We start from the raw sequence: 22,500 nt of genomic DNA on the forward strand, positions 1-22,500 counted from the left end.
GGGTTGAATCACCATAAAATGATTACCGGGCGCGGCCACCGCTACTGCTCACTGCTCCCCTCACCTCCCAGGGGGTGATCAAGGGTGATGGGTCAAATGCAGAGAATAATTTTGCCACACCTAGTGTGTGTGTGACAATCATGGGTACTTTAACTTAACGTGACACTTGCTAACGTTAGCATGCTAAAATTACCAACATTAGCATGCTAACTTTTTTTCACTCAATTTTGCCACTAAACGCCTCAGTGTCATATAACTTGTAGTTGACATATGTTGCCATGCTAACATTACTATCCAATTGTTTTTTAGCTAATTTTGCAGCCTAACGCCTCACTCATATAACTTGGTACTTGGCACTTGCTAATGTTACCATGCTGGAGAATGCTAACATTACCATGCCATCTTTTTTTTTGCCAATTTTGCAGCCAAATGCTTTAAATTCATATACTGTATCTTGGTACTTGACACGTTAACCTTTTTAGCTAATTTGGCAGCCAAAGTCATATAACTCGTAACTTGACACATGTTAGCATGCTAACATTAATTACGTTGCTAACTTTTAACTAATTTTGCAGCCAAACGCCTTCGTGTCACATGACTTGTTACTTAACACATGCTGACATTACTATGCTAACTTTTTTAACAAATTTTGCAGCCTAACGCCTCGGACTCATAAAACTTGGTAGTTGACATACGTTAACTGTTAGCATGTTGACTGTTTTAGCTAGTTTTGTGTGCATACACGTCATAGTCATATAACTTGGTACTTGACACATGCTCAGGTTAGCATACTAGCATGCTGACATTACCATGCTAAGTTTTTTAACACAATTATCAGCTGATTGCCTCAAAGTCATATAACTTGGTAGACACATGCTACCTGTTAGCATGCTAACTTTTTTAGCAAATTTTGCATGCATACATTTTATAGTCATATAACTTGGTACTTGCCACATTTTAACCGTTAGCATGCTAATGTTAGCATTTAATTTCATCTTGCGCATTTCAGCATTTAGATTTTATGGAGTTAAGAGCCACAAACACGAGGGGGGCCACATGTTCATGACCTGGGCTTTTGTAAAGATTTGTTTTCTTTCATTTAAATCTGTCAATTATAAAGTATGATATTATAAAACTGACAATGAAATCAATTTTGCAGTTTAATAATAAGGTTGTTTGAATCAGATTAGGAACTCTGCCAAAAACCGCTCGCAAAAATGCAAAATGGTTAATTCCTCAGTAGGCTAGATAATATAATCACTGAATATGATTACAACCAAGAGTAGGATGACTAATTCAGTGTTAAAGGGGAGCTGAACTTTATTAATATTGTTTTTTCCTCAATTCTAAATAGTGAATAAACGCGATCAAATGTCCGCTTACAATGGAGCCTATTGGAGTCGCTCTATTCTGCCTATAAATACATCCAAACAGCTCCTTTGAGGTTTTATGTACATGATGTAAAGATATATGTAATGTAGTAACGTTCATATTAACATGTATTAATTATCTATTTTGCTCATTTCTCATTCTAAGTTAATGATTATTTGCAAAAATAAGTTAAGTTTCTCAGTTTGAACATTAAATATCTCGTCTTTGAAGTCTATTCAATTAAATTTACGTTAAAACGGATTTACAAATCATTGTATTCTGTTTTTATTTACCATTTACACAACGTGCCAACTTCACTGTTTTTGGGTTTAGTAACATAAAGACTTGTTTAGCTTGTGTGTGGTTTCCAGGTGTCACCTTCACAGCGCGGCACAGCGTTGTCCCACACCACGTTGCCATCCTTCAGGATACAGGATACGGTCTGGGAGCCGTGGGTCTTGACGAAGCCCTCCTCGCACAGGAAGGAGATGGAACTTCCCAGTTGAAGACTTTGCCCGAAGCGCTTCCCGTTCACCGGGACTCCCGGGTCGGGGCACTCGTTGTGGCGAAACGCTAGAAGAGAACAAATACAAATTAGCCGAGCTCCTATCTGGTGTTGATAAATCCTGCATCCTTTGGACCCAGCCACACCTCATCCATCAAGGTCTTAATTTATTAACACGCCCCAAATCCTTTCAATACAGTTTGGCGCGTTCTTAATTAACATGAAATATGGTGCTGTGCAGCAGTGATGTAGTGAGAAGACATCAGCCGCCATCTTCAATTAACACTTCCTGATGTTCAATCATCAAGTTGTCTCGTTATTTACTCAACCCCGTCCTCCGTAATGAAGCACTATTACGTAAAAATGACTTTAACTGCTTTCATACAGAGAGTATTTTTGCTTCATTCTTCACGTGAAGAACGCATTAACGACCTGAGGAGACGTAAAAAGTCAGAAAGAGAAAGAGATGATACAGTATTATCTGCTCACAGACGCTCCCTGGTGGTTGTTTGTGCACACTGCAGCTCGTCCCGGACAGTCCCACTCCTTAATGCTTCAGTCACACGCAGGATTCTCACCCAACCGTACCCACGCTCACAGTCATATGAGTCCCCACGGCAGGGCTATTCAGCGACATCATGAAGAGGGCCCCAGTTTCAAGAGCCCAAGGACTCGGGGGCCGGACATGGGAACGTGGATGTTTTGTCAGAAAGTGCCCCCGCAGGTTATATTCCTTCGAAACTGCAAAGTGAACATCGGATTTCACACCGCACTGTCAATAAAATCATTATTGTGCACTGCGCAGCTACACAGATAGTTAACAGCATGAAAAAACAGAAGCTCCAGGCGTTTTGTTTAGGATTGAGGTTTCTTTTTTTGGAATTATTTTCCCTAATTAGTTTTATTTCTTAGCACTTCTTCCTTTATTTAAGTTTGTAAGACTGAAAAAATAAACATTGCAAAAGTATAAGATCCATTGTGTACCGGTATTTGACATAATGCCCAGTGTGTATTTTACATAATTAAATAGGTTTAGTGGTAATACATTCACACAAGAAACTACAGATGTTTGATCATATACAAATTGAACAGCAGACACATCAAACATTGCACACAACGAATGTGACTCAACACAATTAAACCTAAGTTGTAGCGTTACTGCCCTCTACTGGTCCAATTTAGTGCTACATGTATTAAATGAGCTTTGAATGCCAGAGTTACTCTCAGACAAAAACAACACGAATACAAAAAACAAGAGAAAACAAACTAGGGTTGTACCGTTATTAGTATAGTACCCGCGATACTAATGAATCATATTCAATACTATACCGCCTCTAAAAGGTACCGATCTCCCATCCCCCGTCTTCGTCACGTCGTGACATTGCTGGTTTTACGAGCAGAATAGCATGTTCGGCAGCGCACACACACTAGAGTACTTACAAGCAGACACGGTGTGTGGACAGAAAAGGGAGAACGGACGCATTTTGGCTTAAAAAGTAAAGATAAAGGTGAAGTTATAACACTGAAACACCCTCAGGAAGAGCTGCTTTAAGACATGGCTGGCTATCTAGCGGCTAAAGTCCATCCGTAGTCTGCAGTGTTTTACTTCTAAATCAGTAATTCTTGTCTCCATGGCGCCAAATAAAGTACATTTCTTACAAGTAACATTATCACTGCAGGACGAGGAATATCTACACATGCTTGACTACACACCGTAGGAGGATATAATAGCTCACTGGCGTCACAATGTAAACAAACGCCATAGGCCTCGATACTGAACCAGGTGCTCTGATTGGTTTGGTCTCGTCTAGTGGCCAATACTTCTGTAATATTGATATTTTGAGTATATTCAGCTATTTTTAAATTGTAATTGTTTAATCTAGGCCAAAAATAAGGGGATAAAGTAAAGCTGCAAACTTAAAGCGCGATGTGGTGAGGAATATGTTTGCGCATGGATCTGCCACTGTTATTATCATAAGAGACATTTTGCCGCCTACCCCCCGCCCCCCAAAAAGTCGCAAAACGTAACACAGCTTTTAAACTTTTACTTGTGCCTCAGAATTCGGAAATGATAGAATTCTTTATAAAATGCAAACTTATTTCACTCAAACAAATCTGAGGGAGCCACAACAAGGAGGCAGAATGGCCACACGTGGCTCCAGAGCCATGGGTTGCAGACCCTTGTGTTAGAAGAAAAAGCACTCTTTTCCGACGCTGTTCTTCTTTAATAACCAAACACAATGTATCCACCCTGGGTTTGCAAAATACACACACACACCACATGCTTTAGTTTGGATGGTGAGAGTATGTGCCAGGTACGAAATGGAGTGAAATTCGACGTGTGTATGTGTCTCAAAAACAAATGCGCTTAGATCAACTTTTCGTTTCATTGGACTGAATCCGAAGCCACTCCACTTGGGAGGGGTGGGTGAATGGACAAAAGCACTGAAGAATGGGACCACTGAAAGACAACACACCGAAATTTGTGGAGCTCGGTCTTCTGTTTAACGCTGGTATTGTTGATGATTCTACTTACTCAATTTGTAGAATAAATTGTTAAACTTCTATTCTAGTCTCCTCGGTTTGTTCAGACAGTCGTAGAACAAAATAACCTGGGATAGCTCAAACAGATAACTGTATTAGGGAATTAAATAAACTGCTACCTGAGTTAATACCCGTGTTTTAAGATTTGACAGGGGAATTGACAGTTTTCCTTATTTGCTGGAACACTGATCAGCTTCATTACACAATCCTATATGCAAAGACTGCAAACAATCCTTCAGGAAAAAGGAAAACACAGACAATAATACAGTACATCCGTAACACAGGCTTACCAGCGCGTACAAAACCCATCTGGAAATTTCCTCAGAAGTCAGCAGCGACCCAGAATAGAATATAATGAGCACTGCCGCAATGTGTTTGTCAGCTACGGATGCCGCCTCTTTGTTCTGGATTTATTTAGATGTCAAGTCACCGTACCGACTCCAAAAACGGGGAGTTTGTCATTTTCTGGGAGTCACTCTCAGGGTGTGTGAAGACTACGTCGCACACAGGTCCAGGGGTTTGTCTGGAGATAGGTGGCTCATTGTTCCGGCAGTTGATTCATGAGGGCCATTTGCATACAACACAACCCCGGCTATAAAACATTCATTCCTGCCAAGCTTCCTGTTAACTTTCAATAAAGTTCATGACAGTACTGGTACTTACTGGTAAAGGTGATGTTAAAGCCTCGGTTCGTGTAGGTGTGGTCGGTCAAGAACTCCAGGCGTGCCACATGGGCACTGGTTGTTATCGGAGGAGGGAGAACCTCGCCGGAGAAGGTGCCCAATATGGGAGACTCGGCCTGACAAAGACCAGTTGACACCGTCAGACTAAGAACAAGAGTACCAATCGACCAGGCTGATACAGACCTTGCCCCCGTCCTTAATAGAGAGGAAGTCGAACTGTTTCTCCATGCTCAGGTCGTTGAAGGCCAGGTTTATTCGGCTTTCGGGGTTGGTTATGATCAGCCAGACGCAGTGCATGTTGTTGCCGTACTCTTGCGGGTAGTTTGGGGACAGCAGCACTCCGGAGGGTGTGGTGAAGTTGAAGAAACAGGAAACTAGAGAGTGAAGAGAAATTCTTAGAGTCAGACGGGAATACATCAAACTTTAAAAAGCTGAACACATTCTATTCAGTCGGCGACTGCAGTGGAATGAAAGTCTTCATTACGGTGTTGAACGGAAGCTCAGTTTTCAATGAGATAGTCACAATTGATTCTCAGGCAGTGAATGCATTGAAGGTCACCTGCTAAAATAGAAGAGACGAGGTGACTCTGGTTTTTATTCATTTAATTCTCATGAAGGATGGAAAATAGAAGCGTATTGTAAAGCTTTGGAGGTGATGCCTGAGAAGTGCAAATTGGAAATCAAGCCCAAGTTTTTGAAAGATTATGACCGAAAATTTTGAAGAAAACTTGTAACTTTTCACCATCACCATGCATGGATCTTGTGAGAACTCACCTTTCTGAGCAACTACAGGATTAACTCTGAGCATGTCTAGATTTTTGACAGCGATACCTAAAATAAGGTGGGAGTACTGCCCTGCAGATATACATTCATGCCGCTGCGAGGCATATTTAAAAATGTTAGTTTTATTTTATTTAAGTTTTGACTAAAATATATTTGCACTTAAGTATGTATTTTGTGACCTGATCATATATGGAAAAAAAAATCTTGCCAAATGCATTTTCTGGGGTTTGGATCAATCACTGCGAAGAAGAGCTGACAATATACAAGATACAAAAACTACATTTTAGGAAGAAAATACTGAAATCTAGTAAAATGATCTAGCCATGCAGCTAGTTAAGGTAACGTGATTAGCAAGACATTCTAAATTAAGATTTGTTTATCTTTAATCTTCAAACATAACACAACCCGCTCACTGAACTTTGTGGATATGATGAAAATAACGTCCAAGCACAACAGAAATACAAATTACACCAATTTAAATCCATAACAATGCATGATGGGAAAGATGCAAAACACTGTCGCCATAATTATCCATGTTTGCCGCATTTTAACTGCTCGATATTTCTGACTGATTACAAAACTTTATGGAGGTCGTCACAAAAGTAAACAATGTAGGAGTCAAACTTTTACATACTCTTAATATCCAATTATAATAATGATTAATCCATTATATTAAGTACAAATATACAGACATACATATAAACATACAAATACACATATGCATAGACACATGCATTTATACACACATACACACATACTGTATATATACATACATACATGTATGCACACATATATACACATACATACACATTTATTCATACATACATACATACAGTATATACACATATAAACATATGTATACATACACATATATACATATACACATACATACATACACATAAACAAATGTATACATATATACACATATATACATATACAAATACAAATATATACATATATAAACATACATACATACAGTATATGCACTTTCACTATGTAAAGCGCTTTGAGTCACTAGAGAAAAGGGCTATTTAAATATAATTCACTCCACTTCACTTCATATACATATATATACATACATACATATACTGTATATATACATAAATACATATACAGTACATATAGACATACATATATGCATACATACATACATACATATACTGTTTATATTCACACACATATATACATACATATATGCATACATACATACACATATAAACATATGCATACATATATACAAATATATATGTATACATATATACAAATATATATAAATACATACATACACATATATATAAATACATATATAAAATATATATACATACATATGTATATATATGTATGTATATATACATACATGCATACAATATATACACTTTCACTATGTAAAGCGCTTTGAGTTACTAGAGAAAGACACTTTTGAAATATAATTCACTCCACTCCACTATATATATATATATATATATTAAGGCTGAAACGACGCGTCGACGTAGTCGACGTCATCGGTTACGTAAATACGTCGACGCCGTTTTTGTGCGTCGACGCGTCGCATAATGACGTCACACTACCGTCATGGCGAAGCGCAAAGCAGACGATCAAAGAAGACGATGCGAGCGGTGCGAGCGAGGGGGGAAAAGCATGCCAAAAGTGTGGGAGTACTTCAATAAACGGCCTAATAATGTTGTTGTATGCACACTGTGTCGAGCGGAAATGGCCTATCATAGCAGCACAACGGCTATGAACGAACATTTGAAAAGAAAACCATCAACTAGTCAATCGTCCGCGCGAGCATACGTTGTCATCATTACACAAAAACATGAATGTGTCATTTGTATCTGCTAGGGGTGTAACGGTACGTGTTTTGTATTGAACCGTTTCGGTACGGGGCTTTCGGTTCGGTACGGGGGTGTACCGAACGAGTTTCTAAGCTAAAGTCTTAACAAGCTGCTTTGCTCCGTCTGCCTCTGTCTCAGCACGCAGCATTGTCCCACCCACACAACCATCTGATTGGTACACACGCAGCATTGTCCCACCCACACAACCATCTGATTGGTACACACGCAGCATTGTCCCACCCACACAACCATCTGATTGGTACACACGCAGCATTGTCCCACCCACACAACCATCTGATTGGTACACACGCAGCATTGTCCCACCCACACAACCATCTGATTGGTACACACGAAGCATTATCAGCCAATCAGCAGTGCGTATTCAGAGCGCATGATGTCAGCGCTTCAGGGTGGAGCAGATAGGTGTTTAGCAGGTGAGCATCAGGCAGCAGACTCTCCCCAAATGATAATAAACACCTCCCAGTCAACTACTACTAACATCACTATGAGCCCGTTGACCTTCTAGAAACTTAAACTGCAGCTCAGCTCGCTCGAAATCCTGGCTTGAGGTGAAGGCTAATTAGCTCTCAGTTCCAGCCACATCGACCCCTTCTGAGCGCCTATTTTCAGCTGCTGGGAATATTATAAACAAGAAAAGAACCAAACATGTACACATGCTAACCTTTCTTCATTACAACTGTTAGACACTCACTGGAATGAGTAGAATTGGTTATTGTGTACTGTGTTGGACTGGATGTTTATTTTGCACATTTTAAAAGCAATATTTAATGTTTACAGTACTCCAGAATATTTAGATTGGCACTTTTTTGTATTGGATGTTTATCTTTATTTTTGCACATTTTAGCAAATAAGCAATACTTTCACTTTTGTTGAAATGTTTACACTGTTGTTACAGAATATTTCGTTTTGCACTTTTTTGTATTGGATGTTTATCTTTATTTTTGCACATTTTAAAGCAAAATAAGCAATACTTTTACTTTTGAAATGCTTATACTATTGCAGAATATTAAGATTTGCACTGGATGTTGACTTTTATATTTGCACATTAAAAAGCAAATAAGCTACTTTTAATTTTGTTAAATGTTAAAAGTTTTAAATGTTTATATTGTTACAGAATATTTAGTCATGTTGTTGTCAATGTTGACTGAGTGGCCATACTTCTTTTTTTTTGTAAATAAAAGCCATGCCTTTTGAAAAAACGGGCCTACATTTATTTTTTCATCTTCATTTTGAATAAAAAAATAATCGGCAAAAGGAAAAAATAATCTATAGATTAATCGAAAAAAATAATCTATAGATTAACCGATTAATCGAAAAAATAATCTATAGATTAATCGATAGAAAAATAATCGTTAGCTGCAGCCTTAATATATATATATATATATATATATATATATATATATATATATATATATATATATATATATATATATATACAGTGGGGCAAAAAAGTATTTAGTCAGCCACCCATTTTTTGCCCCACTGTATATATACATATGTATACACACATATACATATATACATATATATATATATATATATATATATATATATATATATATATATATATATATATATATATATATATATATATATATATACATACATATATACATATATACATATATATATATATATATATATATATATATATATATATATATATATATATATATATATGTGTGTATAAAGCGCTTTGAGTCACTAGAGAAAAGCGCTATTTAAATATAATTCACTCCACTATATATATATATATATATATATATATATATATATATATATATATATATATATATATATATATATATATATATATATATATATATCCATCCATTCATTTTCTACCGCTTATTCCTTTCGGGGTCACGGGGGGCGCTGGGGCCTATCTCAGCTACAATCGGGCGGAAGGCGGGGTACACCCTGGACAAGTCGTCACCTCATCACAGGGCCAACACAGATAGACAGACAACATTCACACTCACGTTCACACACTAGGGCCAGTTTAATGTTGCCAATCAACCTATCCCCAGGTGCATGTCTTTGGAAGTGGGAGGAAGCCGGAGTACCCGGAGGGAACCCACGCAGTCACGGGGAGGACATGCAAACTCCACACAGAAAGATCCCGAGCCCGGTATTGAACCCAGGACTACTCAGGACCTTCGTAATGTGAGGCAGACGCACTAACACCTCTTCCACCGTGCTGCAATATATATATATATATATATATATATATATATATATATATATATATATATATATATATATATATATATATATATATATATATATATATATATATATATATATTACATACATATATACTAACATTTACATACATTATACCTTACATATACATACATTATACATTACATATATACACACATACATATATACATATACATACACACACACATACGTACATACAGTACAGGCCCAAAGTTTGGACACACCTTCTCATTTAATGTGTTTTCTTTATTTTCATGACTATTTACATTGTAGATTGTCACATCAAAACTATGAATGAACACGTGGAGTTATGTACTGAACAAAAATAGGTGAAATAACTGAAAACACATTTTATATGCTAGTGTCTTCAAAATAGCCACCCTTTGCTCTGATTACTGCTTTGCACACTCTTGGCATTCTCTCGATGAGCTTCAAGCACACCTGTGAAGTGGAAACCATTTCAGGTGACTACCTCTTGAAGCTCATAACATACGGACCACAGCTGAGAAGCAGATTTTTTGCCGGCCACCCAAAGTGGTTAAGAAATAAGTAAAGTTGGTTTTGCACGACAGGGCCCCTTTAAGGGTTTCACGGTGGGCTGAGGACCACTTCCCCGGAGCCTTCATTCACAACTCGGGAGAACAAAAACCCTCTTTGACTTTGAGTGTATCCCACGTTCAAAACTTTGAAGCACGGCTCTCTCGTCGCCTGCAAATGCCGGTACTTTGTCTCGCCGACGCGGCGGGGACCGTTCGATTGCCAGGAGACATTTCCTCAACAACCGAGGTTTGCAAAATTCAACAGCAAAACAGAACGCTCGGCGGCATCCGGGCTGTTTAAAATAGCAGCGGCACCGGCGAAGACGAGCCGGTGTCAGTGTTAATTTGTGTGATTCCCAACAAAAGACGGGAGGTGAACAAGATTAAGTCAAGCTTATTTTACTGAGTGTCACAGCCATTGCTTGATTGCTACCTTAAGAAAGTATTTATTTACGCTGCCTCTGTTCGTCAGTATTTGCAATAATTATCAAATAAACCTGCCTATTGTCTCCAAATCCTCCAAACTTATTGCTGGGTATTGTGGCCAAACAGCTCAATTGTTGTTTCATCTGACCACAGAACTTTCCTCCAGAAGGTCTTATCTTTGTCCATGTGATGTCAGATGAAACAAAAATTGAGCTGTTTGGCCACAATACCCAGCAATATGTTTGGAGGAGAAAAAGTGAGGCCTTTAATCCCAGGAACACCATGTTTACCGTCAAGCATGGTGGTGGTAGTATTATGCTCTGGGCCTGTGTTGGTGCCAATGGAACTGGTGCTTTACAGAAAGTAAATGGGACAATGAAAAAGGAGGATTACCTCCAAATTCTTCAGGAAAACCTGAAAAAAAAAACACAGACCTACTCAGTGGTTAGAGTGTCCGCCCTGAAATCGGTAGGTTGTGAGTTCAAACCCCGGCCGAGTCAAACCAAAGACTATAAAAATGGGACCCATTACCTCCCTGCTTGGCACTCAGCATCAAGGGTTGGAATTGGGGGTTAAATCACCAAAATGATTCCCGGGCGCGGCCACCGCTGCTGCCCACTGCTCCCCTCACCTCCCAGGGGGTGATCAAGGGTGATGGGTCAAATGCAGAGAATCATTTCGCCACACCTAGTGTGTGTGTGACAATCACTGGTGCTTTAACTTTAGCTTTTAAATAGAATCTACAGTACTTGCAAATGAGACCCAGAAGTGTAGAAGAACATTATATAATAGTAGAGATGTCCGATAATATCGGACTGCCGATAATATCGGCAGTAGCGTGACGTGGTCAGTTGTTCGCCTCCTCATATTTTCCTATTGTTTTCAACGCAGCTAGAGCGATTCGGACAGAGAAAGCGACGGTTACCCCATTAATTGGAGCGAGGATGAAAGATTTGTGGATGAGGAACGTTAGAGTGACGGACTAGAATGCAGTGCAAGACATATCTTTTTTCGCTCTGACCGTAACTTAGGTACAAGCTGGCTCATTGGATTCCACAGTCTCTCCTTTTTCTATTGTGGATCACAGATTTGTATTTTAAACCACCTGGGATAGTATATCCTCTTGAAAATGAGAGTCAAGAACACGAAATGGACATTCACAGTGACTTTTATCTCCACGACAATACATCGGCGAAGCTCTTTAGCTACTGAGCTAACGTGATAGCATCTGGCTCAAATGCAGATAGAAACAAAATAAATAAACCCCTGACTGGAAGGATAGACAGAAGATCAACAATACTATTAAACCATGGACATGTAACTACACGGTTAATGCTTTCCAGCTTGGCGAAGCTTAAAAATACTGTTGCTAACGACGCCATTGAAGCTAACTTAGTAACGGGACCTCACAGAGCTATGATAAAAACATTAGCGCTCCACCTACGCCAGCCAGCCCTCATCTGCTCATCAACACCCGTGCTCACCTGCGTTCCAGCGATCGACGGTGCAACGAAGGACTTCACCCGATCACAGATGCGGTCGGCGAGACGGAGGAAGTTAAGGTGAGTTCGGCGGCTAGCGCGTCTGCTATCCATCTCTGTCCTCCTGGCTGTGTTGTTGTAGTCCGCCGCTAATACACCGATCCCACCTACAACTTTCCTCTTTGCAGTCTCCATTGTTCATTAAACAAATTGCAAAAGATTCACCAACACAGATGTCCAGAATACTGTGGAATTTTGAAATGAAAACAGAGCTTTTTGTATTGTATTCATCGGGGTACCAATACTTCTGTATCAATCGTTGACGTCACGCGCATACGTCATCATACATAGACGTTTTCAACCGGAAGTGTGGCGGGAAATTTATTGGCATGTGTTGCAATGTTAAGATTTCATCATTGATATATAAACTATCAGACTGCGTGGTCGCTAGTAGTGGCTTTCAGTAGGCCTTTAACATTGCTGCTGTATGTATACTTTTGACCCAGCACATGTTGAGTAGACCCATAATAAATTCATAAAAGAAGCAAACTTCATGAATGTTTTTTGTGAGCAACAAGTATGTGCTCCAATCACTACATCACCAAAAAAATAAGCGTTGTAGAAATGATTGTAAACTCAAGACAGCCATGACATGATGTTCTTTACAAGTGTATGTACACTTTTGCCCACGACTGTATAAGAGATAATGTGAGCACCGCGCCGTCATGCATACTGTATGGATGCTCACAGGTGGAGGAACTTACACACGCAGCTGGGCTTCTTGGCAGACCACTGGTTGTTCTTCTGGCAGGTGATGTTCTTCTTGCCCACCAGCTCGAAGGCAGGCAGGCACTCAAAGTACAGTCTGTCGCCGTGGCGGAAGCCCGTCCCCTCTCGTTTGCCGTAAGCGGGGACGCCGGGGTCGCCGCAGCTGCCCTGGTCGATCTCTGCAAGGCACACAACGTCCATCATCATCATCGTCGTCATCATCAGCATCACCCTGGCAGCAGCTGGTGTAAAGTGGTGAGCGGATTGATACTGAAATATCCATACTAGTGTGGTCCCGATACCAATATCAACAATCACGGAGTACTTACAAGCAGACACAGTGTGTAGACAAAAGGGAGAATGGACGCATTTTGGCTTAAAAAGTAAAGATAAAGGTGAAGTTATAACACTGAAACACCCTCAGGAAGAGGTGCTTTAAGACATGGCTAGCTAGCTAGCAGCTAACATTTATCCACAGTCGGCAGTGTTTTAGCTACTTCTAAATCACTAATCCTCGCCTCCATGGCGACAAATAAAGTCAGTTTCTTACAAGTAGTTTCTCACATAGCTAAACATGCTTCACTACACACCGTAGGAGGATACAATAGCTCACCGGCGTCACAATGTAAACAAACGCCATGGGTGGATCTACACCTGACATCCACTGTAATGATACCAAGTACTGGAGCTTATCTAGTCGATACCACTATGATTACATTGATATTTTTTTAGCGTCACAAAATATTTTTTCCTTTTTTGAAAATTCATATTGTGAAGTGAAGTGAATTATATTTATATAGCGCTTTTCTCTAGTGACTCAAAGCGCTTCTACATAGTGAAACCCAATATCTAAGTTACATTTAAAGCAGTGTGGGTGGCACTGGGAGAAGGTGGGTAAAGCGTCTTGCCCAAGGACACAACGGCAGAGACTAGGATGGCGGAAGCGGGTATCGAACCCGGAACCCTCAAGTTGCTGGCACAGACGGCCACTCTACCAACGAGCTATACCGCCCGCCCCCCCCAATTAACATTATCACTGCAGGACGAGGAATAGGAAACAATAGTTCACCGGTGTCACAATGTAAACAAACACCATGGGTGGATCTACACCTGACATCCACTGTAATGATACCAAGTACTGGAGCTTATCTAGTCGATACCACCATGATTACATTGATATTTTTTTAGCGTCACAAAATATTTTTTCCTTTTTTGAAAATTCATATTGTGAAGTGAAGTGAATTATATTTATATAGCGCTTTTCTCTAGTGACTCAAAGCGCTTCTACATAGTGAAACCCAATATCTAAGTTACATTTAAACCAGTGTGGGTGGCACTGGGAGAAGGTGGGTAAAGCGTCTTGCCCAAGGACACAACGGCAGAGACTAGGATGGCGGATATCGAACCCGGAACCCTCAAGTTGCTGGCACAGACGGCCACTCTACCAACGAGCTATACCGCCCGCCGCCCCAATTACCATTATCACTGCAGGACGAGGAATAGGAAACAATAGCTCACCGGCGTCACAATGTAAACAAACGCCATGGGTGGATCTACACCTGACATCCACTGTAATGATACCAAGTACTGGAGCTTATCTAGTCGATACCACTATGATTACATTGATATTTTTTTAGCGTCACAAAATATTTTTTCCTTTTTTGAAAATTCATATTTTGAAGTGAAGTGAATTATATTTATATAGCGCTTTTCTCTAGTGACTCAAAGCGCTTCTACATAGTGAAACCCAATATCTAAGTTACATTTAAAGCAGTGTGGGTGGCACTGGGAGAAGGTGGGTAAAGTGTCTTGCCCAAGGACACAACGGCAGTGACTAGGATGGCGGAAGCGGGGATCGAACCTGGAACCCTCAAGTTGCTGGCACGGCCATTCTACCAACCAAGCTATACTGCGCCACTACCTATACCATATTACGATCATAAAGTCAGTAAATACGTCCCTGGACACATGAGGACTTTGAATATGACCAATGTATGATCCTGTAACTACTTGGTATCGGACCGATACCCAAATTTGGGGTATCATCCAAAACTAATGTAAAGTATCAAAAAAACAGAAGAATAAATGATTATTACATTTTAACAGAAGTGTAGATAGAACATGTTAAAAGAGAAAATAAGCAGATATTAACAGTAAATGAACAAGTAGATTAATAATTCATGTTCTACCACGTGTCCTTAATAATGTGTACAAAATAATAGGTGTATAAATGACACAATATGTTACTGCATACGTCATCAGACTAATTAGGAGTCTTTGTTTGTTTACTTACTACTAAAAGACAAGTTGTCTAGTATGTTCACTATTTTATTTAAGGACAAAATTGCAATAAGAAACATATGTTTAATGTACCCTAAGATTTTTGTTAAAATAAAGCCAATAATGCCATTTTTTGTGGTCCTCTATATTTAGAAAAGTATCAAAAAGTACCGAAAAGTATCGAAATACATTTTGGTACTGGTACCAAAATATTGGTATCGAGACAACCCTAATTAACACATTATTTTGCTCTTTTTGTTGTAACATTTTTACTATTTATTTGTCTCCCTTTGAGAACAGAATATAAAATAATAATAATACGATTGTGTAACTGCATAACCTCGGGCGTTGGTTCTCAATTTTTTTTCACCAAGCACCACCTCAGAATACACCTGGCTCTCCAAGTACCACCACAAGGACCAGCATTAAAATACAGTAGCGTAGTAGGCCTAGGTAAGAATTAAAAACAAGTCAGAGGTTTTATTTAGCAGGGGTATTTAATATTTTTGGCCACTGTTACTATAGTTTGTAATGTACAAATTCAACTTTGTTTATATTTGTAAGCATATTTTTATTTTGAAAGCGTCTAATGTTTTAGATCAGGGGATCAGTCCGCCCCGCGTGTGCACAGATTTCCCTCCATGCGGCCCCTGAGCTAAAATGAATTGGACACCCCTGATATATGCTATGAGAGATGTTATCATTCGATATCGGATCGGTATCGCCGATACCAGACTGGATTTTACTCGGATCGGAAAGAAAGTGGGTGTTATCGCACATCGCTAACATATCCCAAACAGGAAACGGGCCTTTGTTTGCCCTGGCGGCACACACGAGAAAGGAAGGACCAGCTGCGGCCCCTGAGCGGATCCTGCCAAGACAAGTGGGCCAATAAGAAGTGATATGAAGATGCAGCGTGTCACCTCAAATTGCAGCGTGATTCATTTCACTTCCGGCCAGACTCTGTGAGACATGTTCAACGTGCAATGGCGCATAATCGTTGGTTTTTCCCTCGGTTAACCTACAATAATGATGCTTTGCACTAAAAAAATAAAGTTAAAGTGCCAATGATTGTCACACACACACTAGGTGTGGCAACATTTTTCTCTGCATCTGACCCATCACCCTTGATCACCCCCTGGGAGGTGAGGGGAGCAGTGAGCAGCAGTGGTGGCCACGCCCGGGAATCATTTTTGGTGATTTAACCCCCAATTCAAACCCAAGCTGGGAGGTAATGGGTCCCATTTTTATAGTCTTTGGTATGACTCGGCCGGGGTTTGAACTCACGGACACTCTAACCACAAGGCCACTGAGCAGGTCTAGAACATAGCCACCAGCTCGGTTTCCCTCCACTCCCCTCAGGTGGGAATGAAGTCCTGAATCAGTGGAAACGTGGCGCCGCGTATTGCATACAGAGTAGAAGGTGTTCTCCGTGACCTGCCTGGAAGCACTGAAGGAACGCTGACATTTGGACCACCGCATGTGTTCTGTCAGCCATGTACGTATGACTTGTGAGTAAGATCCGACATTTGTATGAGATGACGGTTTGAAGACTGCTTTAACATCTCCCCTGTCACGACATTACCCACCAATCATCCAGGCAAGTAGCAAGGCAGTCGAGTCATACCGCGTATAAGAAGTGATATTTAAAACAATCATTCCCAATCCTGATGTAAGATAAGCACACATATGTTTTTCTTTTTTGTATGCATTCTAACTCGTAAAAAAATGCTAGCAAGAGTCAGCTAACAATGGACATCATGGATTTGGATCTTTACCGCACTCTACAAAACATCCAAAACCTCCGTCATTGTTTTGTACACCGTATTTTCCGAACCATAGGGCACACCGGATTACAAGGCGCACTGCCGGTGGTCTATTTTCATATATAAGGCGCACTGGATTATAGGGAGCATTAAAGGAGTAAGATTATCATTATTTTTTTCTAAATTTAAAAGACTTCCTTGTGGTCTACATCAGTGATTTTCAACCACTGTGAGATATTGTCTGGTGTGCCGTGGGAAATTATGCAACTTTACCTAATTGGTCCAAAAAATATTTTTTTTAAATCAATAATCATTATAAAGTGCCGTTGTCTAGTGCCTGTGCTGTGTAGAGCTTGGCAGGGTAATCTTGTAATACTCCATATCAGTAGGTGGCAGCATTGCTTTGTAGAAGTCGAAACGCGTCGAGTATGGTTTGTCGTGATCCCAATATGCAGAGCACAGCGGGAGACAATGTGCAGGTAAAAAGGTACGTAACGCTTAAACGAAAAATTAACAAAAGGCAAGTCCCGCTAGGAAAAGGCACTAAACAACAGGGATGGCTATGTAAAACAAAAGCAAAACTGAACTGGCTACAAAGTCAACAAAAACAGAATGCTGGACGACAGCAAAAACTTACAGCGTGTGGAGCAAAGACGGCGTCCACAAAGTACATCCGCACATGACATGACAATCAACAATGTCCCCACAAAGAAGGATAGCGTACGCACAACTTAAATAGTCTTGATTGCGAAAACAAAGCAGGTGCGGGCAATAAACAACACCAACAAAACAGGAAGGGTCACCAAAATAACTGCGCAAGACAGAAACTAAAGCACTACGCACAGGAAACAACAACAAACTCAAAATAAGGCACGACAACCTGGTGGAGTTTCATTTTTTAACTTTTTCTGCTGGTGGTGTGCCTCCGTATTTTTTTTTATGAAAAAAATGTGCCTTGGCTCAAAAAAGGTTGAAAAACACTGGTCTACATAACATGTAATGGTGGTTCTTTGCTCAAAATGTTGCATAGATGATGTTTTACACATCATCTTCAAGTCGCTTTCTGACAGTCGCTTTTGTGGGCGGTCTTATTTACGTGGCTCACCTTCGACAGCGTCTTCTCCCCGTCATCCTTGTTGTAGCGGTGTAGCGTGCAAGGACGGGAGTGGAAGAAGTGTCAAAAGATGGCGCTAACTGTTTTAATGACATTCATACTTTACTTCAATCAATAACGAAGCAGCATCTCCTCATCCGGAAACAACAACAAGGCCGGAAATGTGTCCCGTGAAAAACCGTCCGACCGGAACTCTCTAATAACTAAAGTACCTTGGGTGGATAATGTAAACTCACTACACCGGTATGTTTTAGTGCTTTCATGGCGAGTTTACTGACAGATATAAGTAAGAACTTTACACTACTTTATATTAGAAATGGCAACAACGGAGGATGAATGTCACATAACAAGAAGATAGAGAAAAAAGAAGAAGCTTATCGACTACGGGTTCGGCACGCACTACAAATGCGGACCCGCGCAATTTTTCAGTACTTATGCAGATCCTAAATACAGATCAGCAGGTACCAGAAGGTAGAAAAAGATGCTTTTGCATAATATTGCGAAACAAAACACCAGATAATATGTCTTACCTTATACACACACCATAATAATACTCCAATGTTGAAGCACATCAAAACATTTTGATAGATTTTTGAGCGCCGTGTGTAATGTTCTATATTTTCAATGGAACATATAAAATGTTGGTGTTGTTCACTTGAGTCATATTGCAGTCTACACGTATCTCTTATGTTTGACTGCCATCTACTGGTCACACTTATCACTACACCATGTACCAAATAAAATAGCTTTGAGGTCGGTAAGCATAACCAGAATTGTTCCGTACATTAGGCGCACCGGGTTATAAGGCGCACTGTCAAATTTTGAGAAAATGACAGGATTTTAAGTGCGCCTTATGGTCCGAAAAACACGGTACGTGACGATCATTCCATTAAATAAACAAAATAAACAATATAACCACGGTAACACAGCTCCATACTTTCACATTTAGGCTCTACCAAATCAAAAAAACGCCTCTCCTTAGTGGTGACAAATGATCGGCATTGAACGCTGAAGTGGCTACATTTGAGAAATCACACACCCGTGGCCCTTCTTCCTCCCTAAAAACTAAACGTGGCAATCCGGTGCAAGATGCATGCGTCCTGTCCTCCGCCAGCCCAGGCAACCCTAACGAGGCGGAGGAGCGCATTTGTCCAGGAAATCATTTTGAGCCGTAAATGATTGCAAAATGCACCGGGGGTGATGCTGGCTCTTAAACCGTGCTCCTAATAATGACGATAATCAATTACACAGATTTACAGCACATGTTGTGAGTGTACTGCCGGGGGTGGTGTTGAAATATACGGACCCCTTGAGGCGATACCGGTGTTACATGGAAGAAAAGGTGCCATTATTGTCACAAGGTGAGGCAGATGGTTAACAAATAATAGTCTTTAATGTAAACAAAAGAAAACAAGAACAAAAAGGGGGAAAGAACCAAAGAAGGCGAGTGCAAACGTAACAGTGACGCTCGGGTCGCATGACTACGATAATTTGGCGTGTTCCCGAGATGCATGTAACAAGAGACAAGTGTCGCTCGGAAGGGGAACCAAAGAATAGAGAGGGCCACGCCAGACGAAACTACATTGATCGGTGTGTAAACAAAACAGAACGCTGGAGAACAGCAAAAACTCACGGGCAAAAACGTGCACCAGGAGAAGCGTCCACAATGAATCAACATACAAACCCCAAAACCAGTGAAGTTGGCACGTTGTGTAAATCGTTAATAAAATCAAAATACATCCATCCATCCATTTTCTACCGCTTGTCCCGTTCAGGGTCGCGGGGGTGCTGGAGCCTATCTCAGCTGCATTTTGGGCGGAAGGCAGTGTACACCCTGGACAAGTCGCCACCTCAACGCAGGGCCAACACAGATAGACAATGATTTGCAAATAATTTTTAACTTATATATTCAATTGAATAGACTGCAAACACAAGATACTTCAAGTTCGAACTGGAAAACGTTGTTATTTTTTGCAACTACTAGCCAATTTGGAATATTGATGTTTCAAAAAAACTGGCACAAGTGGCAAAAAAGACTGAGCAAGCTGAGGAATGCTCATCAAACACTTATTTGGAACATCCCACAGGTGAACAGGCTATTTGGGAACAGGTGGGTGCCATGATTGGGTATAAAAGCAGCTCCCATGAAATGCTCAGTCATTCACAAACAAGGATGGGGCGAGGGTCACCACTTTGTCAACAAATGCCTGAGCAAATTGTCCAACAGTTTAAGAACAACATTTCTCAATGAGCTATTGCAAGGAATTTAGGGATTTCACCATCTACGGTCTGTAATATCATCAAAAGGTTCAGAAAATCTGGAGAAATCACTGCACGTAAGCGATGATATTACGGACCTTCAATCCCTCAGGCGGTACTGCGTCAAAAAGCGACATCAGTGTGTAAAGGATATCACCACATGGGTTCAGAAACACTTCAGAAAACCACTGTCAGTAACTACAGTTGGTTGCTGCATCTGTAAGTGCAAGTTAAAACTCTACTATGCAAAGCCAAAGCTATTTATCAACAACACCCAGAAACGCAGCCGGCTTCGCTGGGCCCGAGCTCATCTAAGATGGACTCATGCAAAGTGGAAAAGTGTTCTGTGGTCTGACGAGTCCACATTTCAAATTGTTTTTGGAAATTGTGGACGTCGTGTCCTCCGGACCAAAGAGGAAAAGAACCATCCGGATTGTTATAGGCGCAAAGTTAAAAAGCCAGTTTCTCAGTTCGAACATGAAATATCTTGTCTTTGCAGTCTATTCAATTGAATATACGTTGAAAAGGTTTTGCAAATCATTGCATTCTGTCTTTATTTACGAATTACACAACGTGCCAACTTCAATGGTTTTGGGGTTTGTCTATGACAAAGTCCCGACAAAGGCTGGCAGCAAAGGCTCGGCTTGAATAGCCGTAATTGCAAAATGAAAAGCGGCTGCGAGGAGAAGACGCCCGGAGGCGGGAGGGAAGCTGCTTGCAGGAAAACACACAAACAAAACAGGAAGAACGACCAAAATAAGAGCGCCAAAACTAAGACACTAGAACACCAACAAACTCAGGACACGGCATGCGACCAATCAGGATAGTCACTGCACAAGTCCTAGAACAACTTTTTAGTTAAGGGATTGACTTATTGACTGATTGGCATCCGGGTACAGGTGTGTCCCGGTTGCCAATCAAGGACAGGTGTGGGAGCGAGCACACGGTGAAATGACAAAATATGCGTACTGGACAGGAACTTAAAAACCACGAGTGTAAAACAGCAGCAAGAGTGTGACAATGACATGATTATCAGTGATGGAGCAGTAAGGGGCTGGGATTAAGTTTGCGGTCAAATGGATTTGATTGGTTGACATTTCACACAAAATAGGATCGAATCAACCGTCTGCTGGGCAGCAGGGCCAGGGACAGGAGCAGACCCAACAAAGCAGCGGACAGAGCCGACTCCGTCCTAGGCTGCCCACTAGCTCTCAACCAATGTCCAGTCTGCGCGGATGAGGGATAAACCGACCAAAGAGTCAGATTCATGCTCATTCAACGCTAGCTCTGACTCTTCCTCCACATCGCCCCCCCGGTCTTTTCACACGGACTCCAGTGTCCGCTGTCCACAAAAAAACAGCACAGAAGTCACCAAAGTGCCCCCCCTTGTTGGACTCGGACCAACAGGCAAAAACCTCAAGGAAACAAGATGGTAACACAAAGAAGAACACACAAAGCGGCGCCATCTTGGGGGAAAAAACAAAACAAAACTGAGGCTCCAAATGGATGGCGGTGTCCAAAGCGTGTTTGTTTGACAGGAACTTAAACACCACACAAACAGTAAAAACAACAACACAAGTATAAAACAGCAGCAAGAGTGTGACAATGACATGATTATCAGTGATGGAGCAGTAAGGGGCTGGGATTAAGTTTGCGGTAAAATGGATTTGATTGGTTGACATTTCACACACACCTTTTCACACAAAATAGGATCTGCTGGAGAGCACGGCCAGGGACAGGAGCAGACCCAACAAAGCAGCGGACAGAGCCGACTCTGTCCTAGGCTGCCCACTAGCTCTCAACCAATGTCCGGTCCGCGTGGATGAGGGATAATCCGACCGAAGAGTCCGATTCATGCTCATTCAACGCTAGCTCTGCCTCTTCCTCCACATCGCCCCC

At 40.8% G+C, this 22,500-nt stretch overlaps 1 protein-coding gene across 2 annotated transcripts in view; it reads right to left on the reverse strand.

Moving 5' to 3' along the window:
• csmd2 (CUB and Sushi multiple domains 2) overlaps positions 1–22,500 on the reverse strand; it is a 691,992-nt gene that overhangs the window by 319,748 nt on the left and 349,744 nt on the right. For both annotated transcript variants that reach the window (XR_009822205.1, XM_062030117.1), the window contains 4 exons: positions 13,179–13,361; positions 5,287–5,477; positions 5,084–5,219; positions 1,750–1,944 (listed from right to left, as the gene is read on the reverse strand). Coding sequence is in view for 1 of the 2 variants with exons in the window: in XM_062030117.1 (XP_061886101.1) it covers positions 1,750–1,944; positions 5,084–5,219; positions 5,287–5,477; positions 13,179–13,361 (705 nt within the window). In the remaining variant the exon portion in view is untranslated. The remainder of the gene's footprint in view (positions 1–1,749; positions 1,945–5,083; positions 5,220–5,286; positions 5,478–13,178; positions 13,362–22,500) is intronic.

The sequence above is a fragment of the Entelurus aequoreus genome, linkage group LG20 (assembly GCF_033978785.1).
Source record: "Entelurus aequoreus isolate RoL-2023_Sb linkage group LG20, RoL_Eaeq_v1.1, whole genome shotgun sequence".
NCBI classification, from domain to species: Eukaryota; Metazoa; Chordata; class Actinopteri; order Syngnathiformes; family Syngnathidae; genus Entelurus; species Entelurus aequoreus.